A 16285-nucleotide genomic window follows, 5' to 3' on the forward strand; every position below is an offset into this window, starting at 1 on the left:
GTGCTCTAATGAGAGGTTTTTTCGGAAAAGGTATTTGAAAATGGAAAAGAAAGTAAAAAAACAAAAATTAAAAACAAAATTAAAAACAAAAAGATAAAAAACAAAAACCAGGTGGGTGTGTGGAGGTTGTGTAGTGGCGGTGCTCGACCAGTATTGCAGGACCTAGCCACGTGACAAAGTTTAATAGCATCACGCCATTTATCCACACGGATGAGTTGGCAGCTCATTATTGGTTCAATTCCTGTCCCATTGTACGGAAAATTTCCCCACACTTCGTACGGACAAACCACATACCCTTTCTTTACTCCAACAGAACCGATTCACGATCCCCCACCAAAGTCAAGTGCTCCAAATTTACCTGCAACTTTTAGTTCCAACCTGTCCGGTTTAACTGGCAACCGACAGGAATGTTCGCTGTCGTTCCCTTTCCACAACGTTTTACCTCTGGATCGGTCACCGGAACGAGAAGTCGTCGTTCAAGTCTGTCCACGTTGCGTCCAGGCATGGGATGGCAGCAAGATTTCCATGCCCCAAAAGAAGTTCCTTCTTTGGATGAGGAGGGGGTTCACATGTTTTCGCATATATTCCTGTTTCCTTTTTTTGGGTGGTATCTATATTTTCTTTACTTGGGTTTTACCCAAAAAAGAAATAGATTAGGTTCTTGACTTACGAGTCTTTCTATATCTTCTATTTATATATTCTAGGGTTGTTGCAGGTTCTTGTGTAGTTCTGAATAAAAGGCAAGTATGAACCATGCTGATCATCAAATCAATCAATCGATCTCATGGTTTGTTTTCCTCTGAAAATTTTCCTAGGGTTCTGAGATTTTCTCGCTCTTTCTTGGCTCCTTGAGATCTTCCATTGATTTATAGTCTTTTTTGTTCTTTTTTGGCCTAGATTTCCTCAACCTCTATCTATTTTTGGAAACCGTATCCGGGTTTTGCATAGCAGCTTGTAATCTTTGATTTTAGATCCTCTGTCGATTCAGTCCCAGTTCAGATTTCCATAACATCCTACCATATAATTTCTGGGTTTTTGTTTTTGTTTTTTTTTTTCCTCCTGGGAATTGGCCTTTCTGTCTGGGGGTGCAGAAAATGGTGAGGGGGAAAACCCAGATGAAGCGTATAGAAAATGCAGCGAGCAGACAAGTAACCTTCTCAAAGCGAAGAAATGGGCTGCTTAAGAAGGCCTTTGAGCTATCAGTTTTATGTGATGCTGAAGTTGCACTGATCGTTTTCTCTCCTCGAGGAAAGCTCTATGAATTTTCTAGCGCTAGGTATGTTTAATTTTGATTCTTGCTTGCAAGAAAAACCATAGCTTATTTCTGTTCATCTTCAACATTAAGCATATAAATCCATGGATCTGGATCATGTTCATCTCGAGCGATTGAATCCTCTCAAACCGTTCTTCAAAACTAACAAGGCTGTTTGAAAAGTCTTCTGTTTTTATGTTCAATTTTAGTAATAAATAGATCGGATGGATAAAAGTACAATTATGACAGGAATAATACAAATAAATACCTGTTCGTACGTACCCACATATACGTCTATTATACCATGAGGTTTAGTACTATATAAACACATGATGCTCTATACTTAAAAAATATCTGATCTCTTTGTACTAATTTTCCTTTTTCTTTTTCCGGATCAGTCGGAGAGTACCACTGCCTACAGTTTTGTCCATTGCATCTGTATGTTTGCCTGTCTCGATCTTCCAAATTACGGAGTAGTGCTCTAACTTTTGATTTCATGCATCCTCTATTAATATTCCATGTCCCGAGAGTCTTTCATCTCTAAAGTTCTGTTTTAGAGATGTAATTAATTACTTATAAAACAATAAATGTGATTAAAATGAGCAAGAAATTAGGATCCGTTTTCTTTTTTCATGCATCGGTTTATTTTCATAAGATACAGGAGATCCCTTGATCATGAACGTCTAATTTATCATAATCTAGCTATCACCAAATCGTTACGAAGTCAGTGACAGTATTATGGAACAGTAGTAATGGCATGTTTCATTTTCATTATATATTTTATATAAATCCTGAAAATGGGTCCTGCCTGCCATTAATTATGAAAATGTGGCTAGTCCGATTAATTTGTTTATACGAATGATTCATTTACAACAGCTAGCTAACGTACTATATGACTGACAATAAACTTGGAATCTTGTTGATTTTTTTGAGAGGGCCTTCTGACTTCCGAAAAAGATGTTCTTACTAGTAGACTAGTACCTTTTATTATTATTTTTCATTCCTTTTAATCATGTAAATCAAATCATCCCTGGAAAGTATTGGTTCGCTTTCTCCGACAATATAGTACCTTTAGGTTTAAGTAGATTAGTGTTCAGCGTACTTGTTTGATTATTGACTAAATACTTTAGTTAAGATTATTGATTAAGGCCTTGTTCACTTTCACAAAATATCCCATCTCATCTCATTTTACTTAATCATTATAATTTTTTTAAATTCCCATACAAAATAAAATAAACAATTCAACTTTTTCAAATCTCAATACAAAAATAATATTAAAACAATATATTCTAAGAATATTTTATTTAACTTTCAATTTTGATCTCAACTCATCTCATTTCATCTCTGAAAACAAACGAGGCCTAAATAAATATCATGAGACGGTTCAAATCCTAATTAGAATAAAAGGGGTCATATTTTTGTTCGGTACAAGTGGGCATAAGGGTGATCATCAATTTTTATATATGTTGTGTGGTTACATTTAGACTTAATTGGAGTGTTTCTTCATTTCAAGCCTTAATCATTAGGATATCTCTCCTTATTTCAAGCCTTGTGTACACGATATTTTAAAGTAAAATGAGATTGTGGCCAAATCACATGCAAACTTCTAACTTTATGCTTGTTTTTTCATGAAATTGCATGCTTGATTATAAAAGAGAAGATTTAGGTTCCCTTTATCATCCTCTTTTATGAGGAATCTTTACTAGCAAACGAGCAAGCAGCTCACACACCTCACTGCCACTTCAATGCCCTTTCAGTATTACTTCCCGATCGAGGATCGGTTTGGTATCCTGTTATATTTTTGGTTATTCATTGTGGTTAGACACTTCATGCATGCATCCTAAATATAAGGAAAGCTATGTTCACTTCCATTCTAGGTCGAGACTGAGACTGAAGTGCTGTTTGTAAAATATATGTCATTAGCTTCTTGCTCCATACTCATGAAGTGCTGATTTATCATTTCCTCAGTCTCTTTTCTTCTGTTATTGAGGTGCATGGTTGCAAAGCTTTTATTGTTGGAGTCTCGTTTTGCAAGGAGGAAAATTGGCCGGAGTTTTAGGATGCAACACATGAATGCATCCTAGTTTTTGCAGAGCTGGATTCAAAAGTTTAGAGAATTTAAATAAAAAATCTTTATGATAGTGTCAATATTACATGAAATGTTGAGCTTTCCAAATCTATATCGAATTATTACGTTTACAGTGTTGTCAAAATGCATTTTGAGCAACATAAGCCGCCCCCTTTACAAGAAAACACTTTATAACATACAATTTCTGCTATAAAGTACAAATGGAATGAACCATGGAATATGGATACAACTAGCTAGAAGTTAATTGGAAAAGGGGAATGCTACTCATCATCCCTATTTTCATCATCTTTTCATAATTTCATGATATGACATTAGATGGGAAAGTATTTTTTATATTTCACTTGTGAACCTATCATCTAATCCCATATCATGGGATGATAAAAAAATGAATGATGAATAAATTTACTCATTGGAAAATGCATAATTTCCTTCGCAATGAAATTAAAAAATCAAATGATGGTCGTGACATGAATTTGAACAAGCTTGTTCATCGGGTTTTCAATTTGTCCACCATCATAATCTTTTGTTTTACAATCTTTTTTGTTTCGAACTTTCATTTCTAATCAAGCAATATTGCAAATATGGTGGAGAAGGAGAATCATATTAATATGGTAACAATGGCAGATAATCTCATTTCAACAGTAAGCATTGCTTGATTTCATATTTGCCATCATATTGACCCTCTTCTATATAATTAGCTTCTAGACTAATTACCATGCATGTAGGTTTTATTTACTTCATTAAAACATACTTAATCTTTACCATTAATGTGGGAATTAGCTAATCTTCATGGTTAGATTTCGTTTCAGTTCATGAAACTAGATTGACTGAATTTTAAGTTTAAATTTTGCAATCCTTCATCAAAGTGACCAGGTAGCATCGGTAGCATCAGTTCCTTTAATTAGTTTTATTTTTAGTTTCCTTATCATAGAACATCATGAATTTCATTATGGCCATACCTGTAATCAGTTGGTTAAGTTTTTTTATTGACATGACCGGGTGTATGAGAACAACGTCCCGACTAATCCCAGGTGCTCACAAGCCCTTGACAAGGAGTTTCTCGTAAGTGCACTTCAGATAATTGAAGAGAAAAATCTCTTACTCCGATGACCCATAAGAATTGTTTGCACTAAAGTGGATTTGAACCTTAGATCTGGAGGGAGCATACTGCCAAAACCAAGACCTTTACCACTTGAGTCAACTGATCCTAAGGGTTCGGTTAATTACACCCTTAATATCATGACATTGCATTGACTCACAGTTCTACCAATATTGAATCCACTAGGTCATGTCATATAGCTAGCACTTTCAAACCGCCACTCATGGCCTTGTTCTAATTGCATCCAACAGCTAGCGGGATGATTTCTATCATTATGTTGGTCAGGTTCTTGTAGAAGCAAATTGGTAGCATTATTTCAAGCATTAAAAGACTAACTTTAGAAATTTTCAAGATGGATCTTTAGTCCTATAGCATTAACTAGAAAGGAGCGTTTTTGAAGATATTGGGGCCCCTCAAAACTTAAGTGCTTTTACTTAATTAGAAGGAATAGCCAGCAGCGTGTTTGTCATGATGTACTTGTAATGTTCACATGTGGTAATAATTCAAGAAGTCATAATCATGTGAGATCATTGTGAAAGTAAATTTATTGTTTTTACTGATTATTGGCGTTATTTTGATATTAACATAAAAAGCAATGCTAGCTGCAATTTCTAGAATGATATATAAATGATGTTTCATGCAGCTTGTTTCCCCTGTATTCATTAATTTCAATTTCTACTCTTATGTGCAATTCATTTCATTCTTTCTCCCAATAATTTGGTGCTATGTTTATAATGATAATAGAAATAGTAAACTAGGATTTATATATTCACCTCAAAACTTTGGAATAAGTTTATATTTCAAGGAAATTTGATTTTTGTGCCTCTTATTTGTTAGTTTTAGTGCGATTCTTGTATTAGTGCGATTTCAGTACTTTTAAGCAGCATTGTAGCTAGGCAGCACGGCATGTGATTCATCTTTTATATATCATCAAGGGTATATTAAACCAGCTGGAGCTTATCTATTGTCAAGATCAAGGTCATTGCCTTCATAGAGGCTAAAAGAATTAGTTTGGCTAAAAGAAAGGATGCCGCTCAACTAGCATATGCAAACGTTAAGTCGATTGACATGAGGAAGATTATAAACTTGCCTATTTGTGTTTCTGACATCATGTGTTACTTACTGACCGGAATGATATTAGAGCTGCATATATTAACTGAAAGTTAGAATATGGCATCTTGTCATGTACTGTTGAAACGTTTTCAAATGCATGCTTTACATGAATTCTCATCATCTTCTTCTGAACTGGAGATGCTTCAGCATAAGCAAGACGATAGAGCGGTATCAGAAGAGAGTCAAGGACCAAGGAATTAGCGGCAAAGCTCAAGAAAATTTGCAGGTATGTGCATTTGATAATTATGGGGAATGACTGCATTGTGCATGCTTCCAACCCAATGTATAAATCCTTTTCCAAGGACAATCTTTACTTGTTCATAATCGTGAAAAAGAATCTTGTTTCCAATTTTTGAGAAAGGTCCATCTCCTTTAAATTACTTGAGCTTTTGCCTTTTTCTATCTTACCAATTCATCTTTGATATATATATATATATATATGTATGTATATATATATCAAAGCCAGCATAAGGTAATCATATATGAAAAATGTAACGAAGTTTTAGTGTTTGGTTTTGCATGCAGCATTTGAAGGAAGACAGTTCTAGCTTGGCAAAGAAAATTGAGCTTCTTGAAATATCTAAACGGTTTGAGGCCTAATTTGATAATCAGCATTAAATTAGATCGTTTTAGTTTCTTTTGTTCATAGTTCCGATCTGTTTATACTTTTGAAATTTGAATACTGCAGAAGACTTCTGGGAGATAGCTTGGAATTATGTTCAATCGATGAACTACAGCAAGTCGAAAACCAGCTGGAGCGAAGCCTTAATAAAATTAGGGCAAGGAAGGTACGTAAATCTAATTCTAATAATAGCATAACTAATAACTGTCAGAATCCTCATTTGTCCCAAAAGATTAAACTTTAAAAAATGGTAAATTTATCAATTTAAGTTAAAGAAATATTCTTCGCAGAAGCCACTATTTGGGTGAAGCCATTGCACCCATTACGTGTAGCCTGGGTTTACTAAAACACTGAACCGGTTCACTAGTTGCTATCTCTCATCTCTTAGCCCGTAATCTCAAAACGAAAAAGCCCCTCACTCATCCCCCCCCCCCCCCCCCCCCCCCCCCCCCCCCCCCCCCCACCTCATAGCCCCCCTTCGTCTTCTTCGATAGCCATTGAAGCCAACCACCACAGCCTTCAAGATAGCCTTAGCCTTAGCCTTCTTGGACATCATTTTCCGGGTTTTCTTCGATTCTCAGAGTGGGTTTGGATGGTACAGCTGGTTTCTAGCTTTATTGGTGCTTCTTGAGCCGAACCTTGTTTCTCTACGTCTTTAGGTGGTGGTGGTGGTGAGAAAGTGAATCGGTTGCTGTTGAGAGCTTCTTGGATGAGCTGCCTAAGTTTTTGCAGAGACTTTTGCTCAAAATCTGAGAGATCGGCCACGACGTTGCTCTCCTCCTTGAAAGAAACCAAAGACTGAGGAATCTTTTTGTCCTCAGTGGGCTTCAGTTTGTCGGCCTCAACCACACCAACCTTTTCTTGGGTAGCCGAAATTTTCACCTCGACAACTACAGCGACGGATGGTGGTGGCGGCGGCGACGAAAGGTCTTCTTTCTCATCCACCACGACCAGGGAGCCAGACTCGGCCATTGGGGGTGTGGTTGGTTGTTCACATTCACTCTCAGTGACAGAAAGAGACTCAGACTCCGTCACAACCACTGACGCGGGTGCTGGTGAGTGATCTATATCAGTAGGTCGGTCGGAGGTAGCTGGGCCAGTGGTGGAGGGTTTGGAGTTTCGTCGGCCATTTTGGAGTAAAATACAAAGAGAGAGAGAGAGAGAGAGAGAGAGAGAGAGAGAGAGAGAGAGAGAGATCGTAATCGAAGGGAGCAAAGTAAAAGAGGGAGTGCCGCTTGGTGCTGTTGCCAAGAGAGAGGGCGTCGCTAGGAGGAGCTAGGTAGAGGAAGCTGAAGGAGTGGGTTGTTGTTGAGGGAGCTATTTCTTTCATAGGAGGAATTCGACTGGGGACTGCACGTGGGAATTGTAATTCAAATTGAATCAAAACGGTGCGTTTTAATTTAAAAAAAAAAAAAAAACTAGGAGCAGCCATGTAGTGTGTGCACTGTATGTATAGCTATAGTGGCTGCTCCATAGAAAAACTCTATAAGTTAAATTATCGAACACCATCCTTGCATCCGGGATCTTCCGGCATACACGGACCAATTATTAGGAAAATAAATTTGACATCTTAATTGGAATGTAGAGTGTAGAAGTTAGAACCATGCATTCTGACGTTCTGTTAAATCACCATTTGTCCAAAAAATCTAAGATGATAACTTATGAATTTAATTATTTAAGTTATATTTTGGTAGCAAACTTTTCTTTCTTTCTTTATTTTTCAATCTTTCTTTTTATTTTTTATTTTGCTCACTAGTCACAATAGTACTAGATTACGTACTACCATTGAAACTTGCTTTGTTACATCTAGCTAAGTACATTACTAACATCATAAAGGAATCCTGTGAATATTCTCAGAATCATTTATATAGGGAGCAGATTGAGAAGCTAAGGGAAGAGGTAAAGAAAACTACTATATATCTATATGTTTGGATTTCCAGGAATTGGTGATTGTCATGTTTGACGCATTTCTTGTTTTGGCTTTATTCAGGAGAGATGCCAACTGCAAGAGAATGCAAAGTTACGTGAGAAGGTAATATTAGTTCCTTAGTTTCCTCCCATTTCCTCTAGCTAGAACTTCACTTTTATGGGCATCTTTAGCAGTTCTTGTTCCAATACTCTGAGGAGCCGTACAAGGATTTGCTTATCTCCAAGAACTAAGACCAGTTAAACTTAATTGAGAAATACTTTAATCACAAAATGATTATACAAAAATAAATTCACAAACTGACGTGATTTGATGTAGTACGTTAGATTATAAAATTACTTGTATTGTAAAGTAGATCTAATAGATTACATGAAGTCACGTTAGTTTGTGAGTTTATTTTTGTGTAATCTTTTTATATCTGTAGCACTTCTCAACTTAATTTGTGCGTATCCAACCCACTTGATTTGTGCAGTACGGCGTGCCACCCCCTAAACCGTCTAGCAAACAGCCAGATCCAGTTCTGCACGCAAGAAGTCATGTGGATGTGGAAACAGAATTGTTCATAGGACCACCCAAATGATAATCTATGTTGTAGTCATGTATAGATTGTTGGAAGATTATTAGGTACTCCTGAAATACGGATGATGTCATTTAATTAAAATTACTAAGGACCAGTTTTAATTAGCATGACATTGGTTGTATGATAAGATAAGATGAGAGTACCATATGTCCGTTTTCGGCAATTAGTACCTAATAATTAGTTACTCATCCATTTTGCTTGAATGGGCAGGCAGTATCCATGTGCTGCAAAACATTATGCTCGTTGTTCGTTTTAGTTGTCGAGCTAGTTAACTCTTCTCAGAAGTGTAATTATTCTTCTCACAAGTGTAATGACCTAAATGCTCTATATTTTGCGTTAAATTGATGTATTTCTTGCTTTCGAGTGCAATGGAGATAAATTCTTTCATAGCCAAATAAAATATATAGCCAAATAAATTTGTTTTAATTAATTTACGTGCTTGATTTGACCACGTAAATTAATTAATTATTTCTTGTTTGGCCAAAATTGTATAAAACATTATAAATAATTCAACTTTTCAAATTTCAAAATAAAAATAATATTAACAAGTTTTATTAGAATAATATTTTATTTAACTTTTAACGTTTATCTCATTTTATCTGTATAATCAAATTTTATAATCGAGCCGGTTTATAGAAGAACACATAATCTATATGACTTAAATGATAAAATTATCTTTCAAGTCAAATTATAAAATATAAACACTTTATCTAGTGTGCTCTATTTACTGTCTTGAGAGTATAATTTTTCTTATCAAAATGGTAATTGGATGATTAATAATTAATTTATCATTTTTATTAACTTAAGTATATGATATGGCGATATTAAAAAGGATTGCCAAAACAATTGTTTTGAAAAAGTTTTTATATATCAAAAAATTGACAATATCGGCATTTTGCATGATTCAATAATTCAACATTTCAAAGGAGTCAATAATTCCAATATATTTTTGGAATGAGAGTAAAAGACATTGCCAAATTATTGGTATATATTTCTTGCAACCCGGACAAAAGGAATGGAAAAGCGTAGAAGTTTTGTTTTTGTGGTAGCAGGCAAGGATTCTTGTTCTTCCATCTAACTGCTCTGTTACCGACTTGTCACTCTTTCAGACTTCAACACATCTCTCTCTCTCTCTCTCTCTCTCTCTATCCTTTTCTTTTCCTTTCCGAGAAAAACGGAGTTAATTTCTTTGATATTTCACCCAACTCACTCAGAAAGTGACATGTTGATATCTTTTGCATCGACCAGCCTAAAGATGTGGAAAGATTTGTATGCAAGAAAGCTTGTTTTGGTGTCAAAAGAAACCCCTTACAAGCAAAGACGACAGAAGGTGAATTGATACATCATTCATTTGAAAATACTTTATTTGCAATTGGACGTTTGGATCTAAGTTTCATGTTTGAAAATGAAATGAGAAAAAGTTTTGAAATGAAATTATGAGTGATGCTTGTGAATTAAATTATGAGAAGTTTTGAGAATTTTATATTTCATGTGTCCAAATCATGTCCTGTTATTTAAATCTTTATTTGGATTATATCTCATGGTTTTTTACTAAATTTTAAATAAGAAGTTAGTTTTCTAGCAAAAGAATAATGAAATTACTTAATTGTGAGTTTTTTAAAATTCATATATCAATTTTGTAAAAATTGAAAATTGAGATCTTAAATGATAAAAAAATGTAAAAATCCAAGGCAAAAAAGTTTTATTTTTTTATTTTTTTAAGATTGAACAATATTTGATTTGATACCAAAAAGTTTTTTGCAAAAGAGGTGCCATCCAAACATGGCCTTCAAAGAAAGGGAAAACTGTTTCTGATTACTTTGATGACAATTTCCTACTCTCCGAATTTTATAAAACAATTATAAAAGTTCAACATAAAACTAACGATTTAACCAACACCCTTCATTTTACTAACATTGCAAGATTTATTTACCAAAAACAAAAAAATTAAAATTAAAATCTCTAATAAGTCAAGTGACAAGTATTGTCATGTCAAGAATATGAAATATTGTTTACACACCAACTCACAAATAAAAACTTTATATATTTTACACTCCAACTTGTAAATAAGCTTGATTTGGATAGTTAAATTTTCTTAACTTATCACATTTGATCTCATTTTAATATTTAAATACAACAAATACAAATACTCAATTTTAAAATTTTTAACTTTTTCATCAAATTATTATTTAATCATTAAAATTTTTCAAAACTTTCAAATAAAATATAAAAAATAATTAAACTTTTTTAAATCTCAAAATAAAAATTATATTAAAAAAATAATATTTTAACTTGATAATACTTTTATTTAATTTTTTTTCTCTATTTTCCAAAATTTTTATAAAACATTAACTCAAATAATTTTATTATTTATAAATTATTTTATTATTATTTACATGTCATCTTAGGTATAAAGCAGAACTTATGGTGCTTCTTCAAGGTTTGAGAATTTGTAAAGTTTTAAATATCACTAAGGTGAATGTTGAAATGGATTCAAATGTGGTTATCTCTTGGTGGATGAGAGGAAGATGTGGTGTATGGTACCTAGAGGATTTTTGGGAGGAAATTATTGAGTTGACCCGAACTATACAATACCAATTTCAACATATTTTACGTGAAGGTAATAGAGTGGCGGATTGGTTAGCCAAATCTGAGGCTTCAGTGGCGGAGTTGGTGTGCTATAATAATTGTAGTATGCCTCGATTTTTGCGAGCGTTGATCCATTTGGATAGTTGGCCTCCCATCTTTAAGATGTTAGGTCTAGAGGTTGTCGTTGTTTTATTTTGAGTATGGTTCTTTTAATTTTTTCTTAGATTTTGTTTTTTGTTTCCGCGGTATTCCTCCGTTAAAAGTGAAGATTTTTAATAAATATGGGAGGAGATCATTCTTGGACATGTGACCTTCTGCTCTTCTTTAAAAAAAGAAAAAGAAAAAAAAGGTATAAAGTTACTATGCAGCCCGAGCGGTACTGCTACTATTCAACAAAAAGTTTGTTTTTTTTTAATTTAACTTAATGATTAATGAAATGATTTTAAATGTAATAGTGTATTTTCTTATTTTTTAAAAATATTTAAATATATTAAAAAAATAAAAAATAAATGGCCTGGGTGGCATAATAGCCCAACCTGTCATCTTCTCTCATTTTACTATTTCTAAAACTATCCTAAATATATAAATTGTTGGAAGGAAAATTCTACAAATCAGCCACCATTTATATTACATATCTCATATTTATAACTTTTTTATAAGACGTAGAAGTATTTTTTTTATATAATATATGAATATTTTTCATAAAATATAAAGTGTAAATTGCGAATAATAGCTGATGGGAGAAATTATTCTTGCTGGAATGCATTAGTAGCGTCATGGCGTAACTGATGACAGTCCGATGTGGCCCCAACTATGGTGAAGGACGGTGGAGCGTTGAAACTTACTTGCCGCAACTTTTAAAAAAGAAATGAAATAAAAGTATTATAAAATTAAAAAATTATTTAAATATGATTTTTATTTTTAAATTGATAGAATTTTATTGATTTTTTATTTAAATAATTATTAAATAATAATTAGATAAAAAAAAGTAAAACATATTTTATATTTAAATGATCTTTATAAATAAAATTATAAATTTTTTTGATAATTTTAAAATTTATAAAAACAATGTCCAATCATGCAGGTATCCGTCGTTTCCGTAGAAGCCAGAAGGTCTAAAAACATAATGGAAAGAGATTATTCCGTATTTAATTACACGACAATTCATTTTAAGAACATTAGAAACAAAATGTTGGAGTGAGCTGGAGTCTAACGGTGACATACGGTTGGTTATCACGTGGTGTACGTTTTTCAGCGCGTACCGACAGAACGCAAATCCCGCAACTGAAGGCAAAGGTGATAATCAAGTTAAATATGTAAATAAAATAATGATGTATTGTATAGAATTTTTCAAAATAAAAACGAAAGAAAAAGACTAGTGACAAGCCTAACACGTCTTCTCCCTTCTCCTACAAAGACAAACCCCACAGAATCTTCCCCATTTTCCGAAGATGCTGAGCTAAAAAGCAAAGCAAAAACTTCAAGCTAAAGAATCCCAAAGCAAAAGCAAAATAAAAACGTTTTGAGCTCCTGGGATTTGGGAGTTCCTACCTCCGAAAAGAATCCTGTTTGTATAACGATATTGCACGAAAGTTTCTATATTTGGGTGCCCGAGAAGGTTGGAGCTTCAGGGAGGAGGTCTAAGCCGGAATCTTACTCAGTAGAGAAAGAAAGATGGGAACTTTGAGTGCAGCTCCTGTGCTCCCATCAAAGCTCAAACAGTCTTCACTCTCCGATCAACAAAGCTCCCTCTTTCCTTGTGGAAAAAGACCCAAGAAGAAGAACTTTGCTATCGTTCCTGTAAGCTGCAACTATCCTTTCATGCTTTTTTAAAGTAAAATTTAATTATACTATTTTGGGCAATTTAGTATTTTTATTGTTATTTTTTGAAGACTTGGGTTTGATCGGCTCAGGTAGCAAGATTGTTTGGGCCGTCGATATTTGAAGCTTCGAAGCTGAAGGTACTGTTTTTGGGAGTGGATGAAAAGAAGCACCCGGGGAACCTTCCAAGGACCTACACGCTTACGCATAGTGATATAACTTCTAAGCTCACTTTGGCCATCTCACAGACAATAAACAACTCTCAAGTAATCCTGAACTCTGATCTCTGACACCCCCATATGCTAAAAATAATATTTCTTTTCATCCTTTGACTAATTGCATAATACTCTAGATTGGAAAGTGAAACAGAGAAAGCAAGGGATATTTTATGTTTTGAATTACACGTTTAATCACTCATTTAGCAAGGATAAGAGGGGCTTGATGTCGATCTGTTGCTAAATGAAGCGAAGTTTGTAAAAAGGGAATTACATATTTTGAAAGGGGAAAAATACAGAGGAAAGCAGAGGATTGGAGAGTATTTTCCAATTTTTAATGTGTTATTGTATATTGTGTTCTTTGTACTACTAGGTTTATATTTTAGTATTAATATGGAAATGATTCCAAAATGAATAGTTAGGAAAGAAAGATAATTTGAACCCTTTATTTGGATATTTCAGAATCTAAAATATGGGAAATTGGGATTTAAAATTTCAGTTTCAAGGGTGGTACAGCAGATTACAAAGAGATGAAGTAGTAGCAGAGTGGAAGAAAGTGAAGGGAAAGATGTCCCTTCATGTTCACTGTCATATAAGTGGAGGCCATTTTCTCTTGGATTTGTTTGCTAGGTTCAGATACTTCATCTTCTGCAAAGAACTACCAGTGGTAAAAAGTCTCTTATTAATTCCCTTTAATTTTTATTTCCAATTTTTTGTTGAATCAGTCTCTTAGAAAACAAGATTTGTATGAACAGGTTTTGAAGGCCTTTTTCCATGGAGATGGGAATTTGTTCAACAACTATCCGGAATTGCAGGAGGCTTTGGTCTGGGTTTACTTTCACTCAAACATTCCAGAATTCAACAAAGTGGAATGCTGGGGGCCCATCAGGGCGGCCGCAGCGCCCACCAGTAGCGTGCACAATGACGAAATGATGCACTCAAACCCAGAGCTTATCGGGAAAATACCCGAACCATGCCAAGAAAATTGCGAGTGTTGCTTTCCACCAATGAGCTTGATCGCGTGGTCAGAAGCAATTCCCCGTGAAAGCGAAAATAGTTTTGGGACACAACAGAGCTGACAGCAACAAACCCAACATAGCTGAATACGATACGACGTCCCTTAGTCATTCCTTTGCTTCTGTTTTCAGTCGATTTATTTATAGAAAACTAGTACAAACGGAACGTCCAAGGGACGTTGCACAGTAGAGGCAAAATTTATATGCTAATTATATATAGTAAGGTCAATGTATATTGTACGTATGTCCAGATGATATAAATAAAGAAAATAAACATGAAGTTAATGTACAAGTTAGCGTCTTATTTAAATATATAATTACAACATGAAGAAATTTATACGAATTTAAAAGTGAGGAAATAAATATAAACTTTGCATAGAAGTCAGGGTTTTATCTAAAGATATAATTATAACAGCGAGAAGTTTAAAAAAAAAAAAAAGATTTAGAGTGTTTATGATGTAACTTAATTTATAGATTTGGCAGAGAGCATGTTGAGCTTATTTGATCGTATACACCAGAAAGTAATACCGATTCTGTATAAGTACAAGAACTTTGGACATACATCAAACTAATGTTTTAAAACGTTTTTACTACCCTTTTTTGCCATCCCTGTCATTTCCCTTTCTCCAAGAATTTGTTGTTGCTTTATCCCATGAATCAGTTAGTTTCTCGTCCCTATTAGATTCTCCTTTTACATCTTTTGACTGATTACAGCTAGATGTCTGACCCCTATCAACAACATTTGATTGACTCTATAGAACAACGTTATCTCCACCATCACCTCTAATCTTTGTACTTGTTGCTCGATCACAACCTAAATTCTGGTTGTTCCAGCCAACCCTTGGCTGATTAGTTTCTTTAATTTTCGTAGCTAATGTCGATTTGCCCCATTGGTTCCCACCAAAAGCATTTGTTGATCCCCAATTGTTTCCTCTATTTCCACCAGCTTCATTTGTTGATATGATTCCCTTGTTCTAGCCACCAGTGAGAGCACTGCTACCTGAGTCCTGGTTGTTCCAGCCCCTAAAGTAAGTGCTTGATTTGATTTCGCTGTTCTAGCCACCATCTTGTTGATTAGTTTTTTATAATCTCAATGAATATGGTCTATTAGTTTTTTTAATCTAAATGGAAGGGTGATTGATAGGGTGCAAGACACTTATGACATTGAGTTAGCAGGAAAGGAGCTTATCATGGAGAGAAGAGTTTGTTCACTATTAGTCTACTGCCCCGCAACAAACTTGAATTTAATGTTGTACTTGAGGATGAAAATCAATATCATGATGAAAGAAAATATTCATACAACAAACATATAATGTCAACAATTTATCTTGACTACAGTTACATTTATATAAATATAAAAAAATTGAATAACATTTTTCAGATAAAATAGAAGAGAATATACCAGAAAGTAGAGGACGAAAAAAAAGACATTAGAAAAAATATTCTAACAATAGTAACAGATGAAATAAATAAATTCAGTATTTATAGGAAAAAAATTTGGAAGGAAACTAATAATACATTAAATGAAATTTATTATCAATACTATTTTTAATAAAACATATAAGAGAGAGAAAATAAAAACAAATAAAAGACTGTAAAAGAACTAAAAAAACGAAAAACATTGGAAATACTAATTTTTTTTGTTTTGGATTTCGTTATGAGAATTGCTAGATACAGTCCTTGTTGGAGGCCTACATGCGGACGAATGGGACTTGATAGTAATTTACTCCTCAAATTGGGGTCAAATGTCAAAAAGTCCAGCTCAAGTTATTAAATCCAAAGATCTTTCCTCTCCGGCGATGCTTCTACTGTGACGCCCCCAAATTTCGTTTGGGATCGGATGGACATTTGAAGCGTCGAGACATGCAACACAAGGTTACCTGCCCCCGTTCATGACATATAAGATGCAATATTCCTAACATGCATCTAATAATATGCAATATTCGCAGCGGATAAATTTTT

General features: G+C 34.1%; 2 protein-coding genes across 4 annotated transcripts; both read left to right on the plus strand.

Annotated features, from left to right (window-relative positions):
- The first annotated feature begins 332 nt into the window (after positions 1-332).
- LOC122281797 (agamous-like MADS-box protein AGL19) lies at positions 333-9051 on the plus strand. 3 transcript variants are annotated; one of them, XM_043093586.1, is made up of 9 exons: positions 333-607; positions 716-787; positions 1092-1276; positions 5701-5779; positions 6079-6140; positions 6242-6341; positions 8033-8074; positions 8166-8207; positions 8575-9051. In XM_043093586.1, the coding sequence occupies exons 2-9, from the start codon at positions 785-787 to the stop codon at positions 8680-8682; spliced, it is 621 nt and encodes a 206-aa protein (XP_042949520.1). In that variant the 5' UTR covers positions 333-607; positions 716-784; the 3' UTR covers positions 8683-9051. The 3 variants fall into 3 exon arrangements, with proteins under 3 accessions (XP_042949520.1, XP_042949522.1, XP_042949521.1); XM_043093588.1 differs by having other exon boundaries at positions 333-740; XM_043093587.1 differs by having other exon boundaries at positions 334-607; positions 716-1276.
- Positions 9052-12649: 3598 nt separating this feature from the next.
- LOC122280494 (protein STAY-GREEN, chloroplastic-like) lies at positions 12650-14612 on the plus strand. Its single transcript, XM_043091406.1, has 4 exons — positions 12650-13071; positions 13185-13358; positions 13807-13974; positions 14063-14612. The coding sequence occupies exons 1-4, from the start codon at positions 12946-12948 to the stop codon at positions 14384-14386; spliced, it is 792 nt and encodes a 263-aa protein (XP_042947340.1). The 5' UTR covers positions 12650-12945; the 3' UTR covers positions 14387-14612.
- Positions 14613-16285: the final 1673 nt, after the last annotated feature.

This window comes from Carya illinoinensis, chromosome 11, assembly GCF_018687715.1.
Source record: "Carya illinoinensis cultivar Pawnee chromosome 11, C.illinoinensisPawnee_v1, whole genome shotgun sequence".
Taxonomy (NCBI): Eukaryota; Viridiplantae; Streptophyta; class Magnoliopsida; order Fagales; family Juglandaceae; genus Carya; species Carya illinoinensis.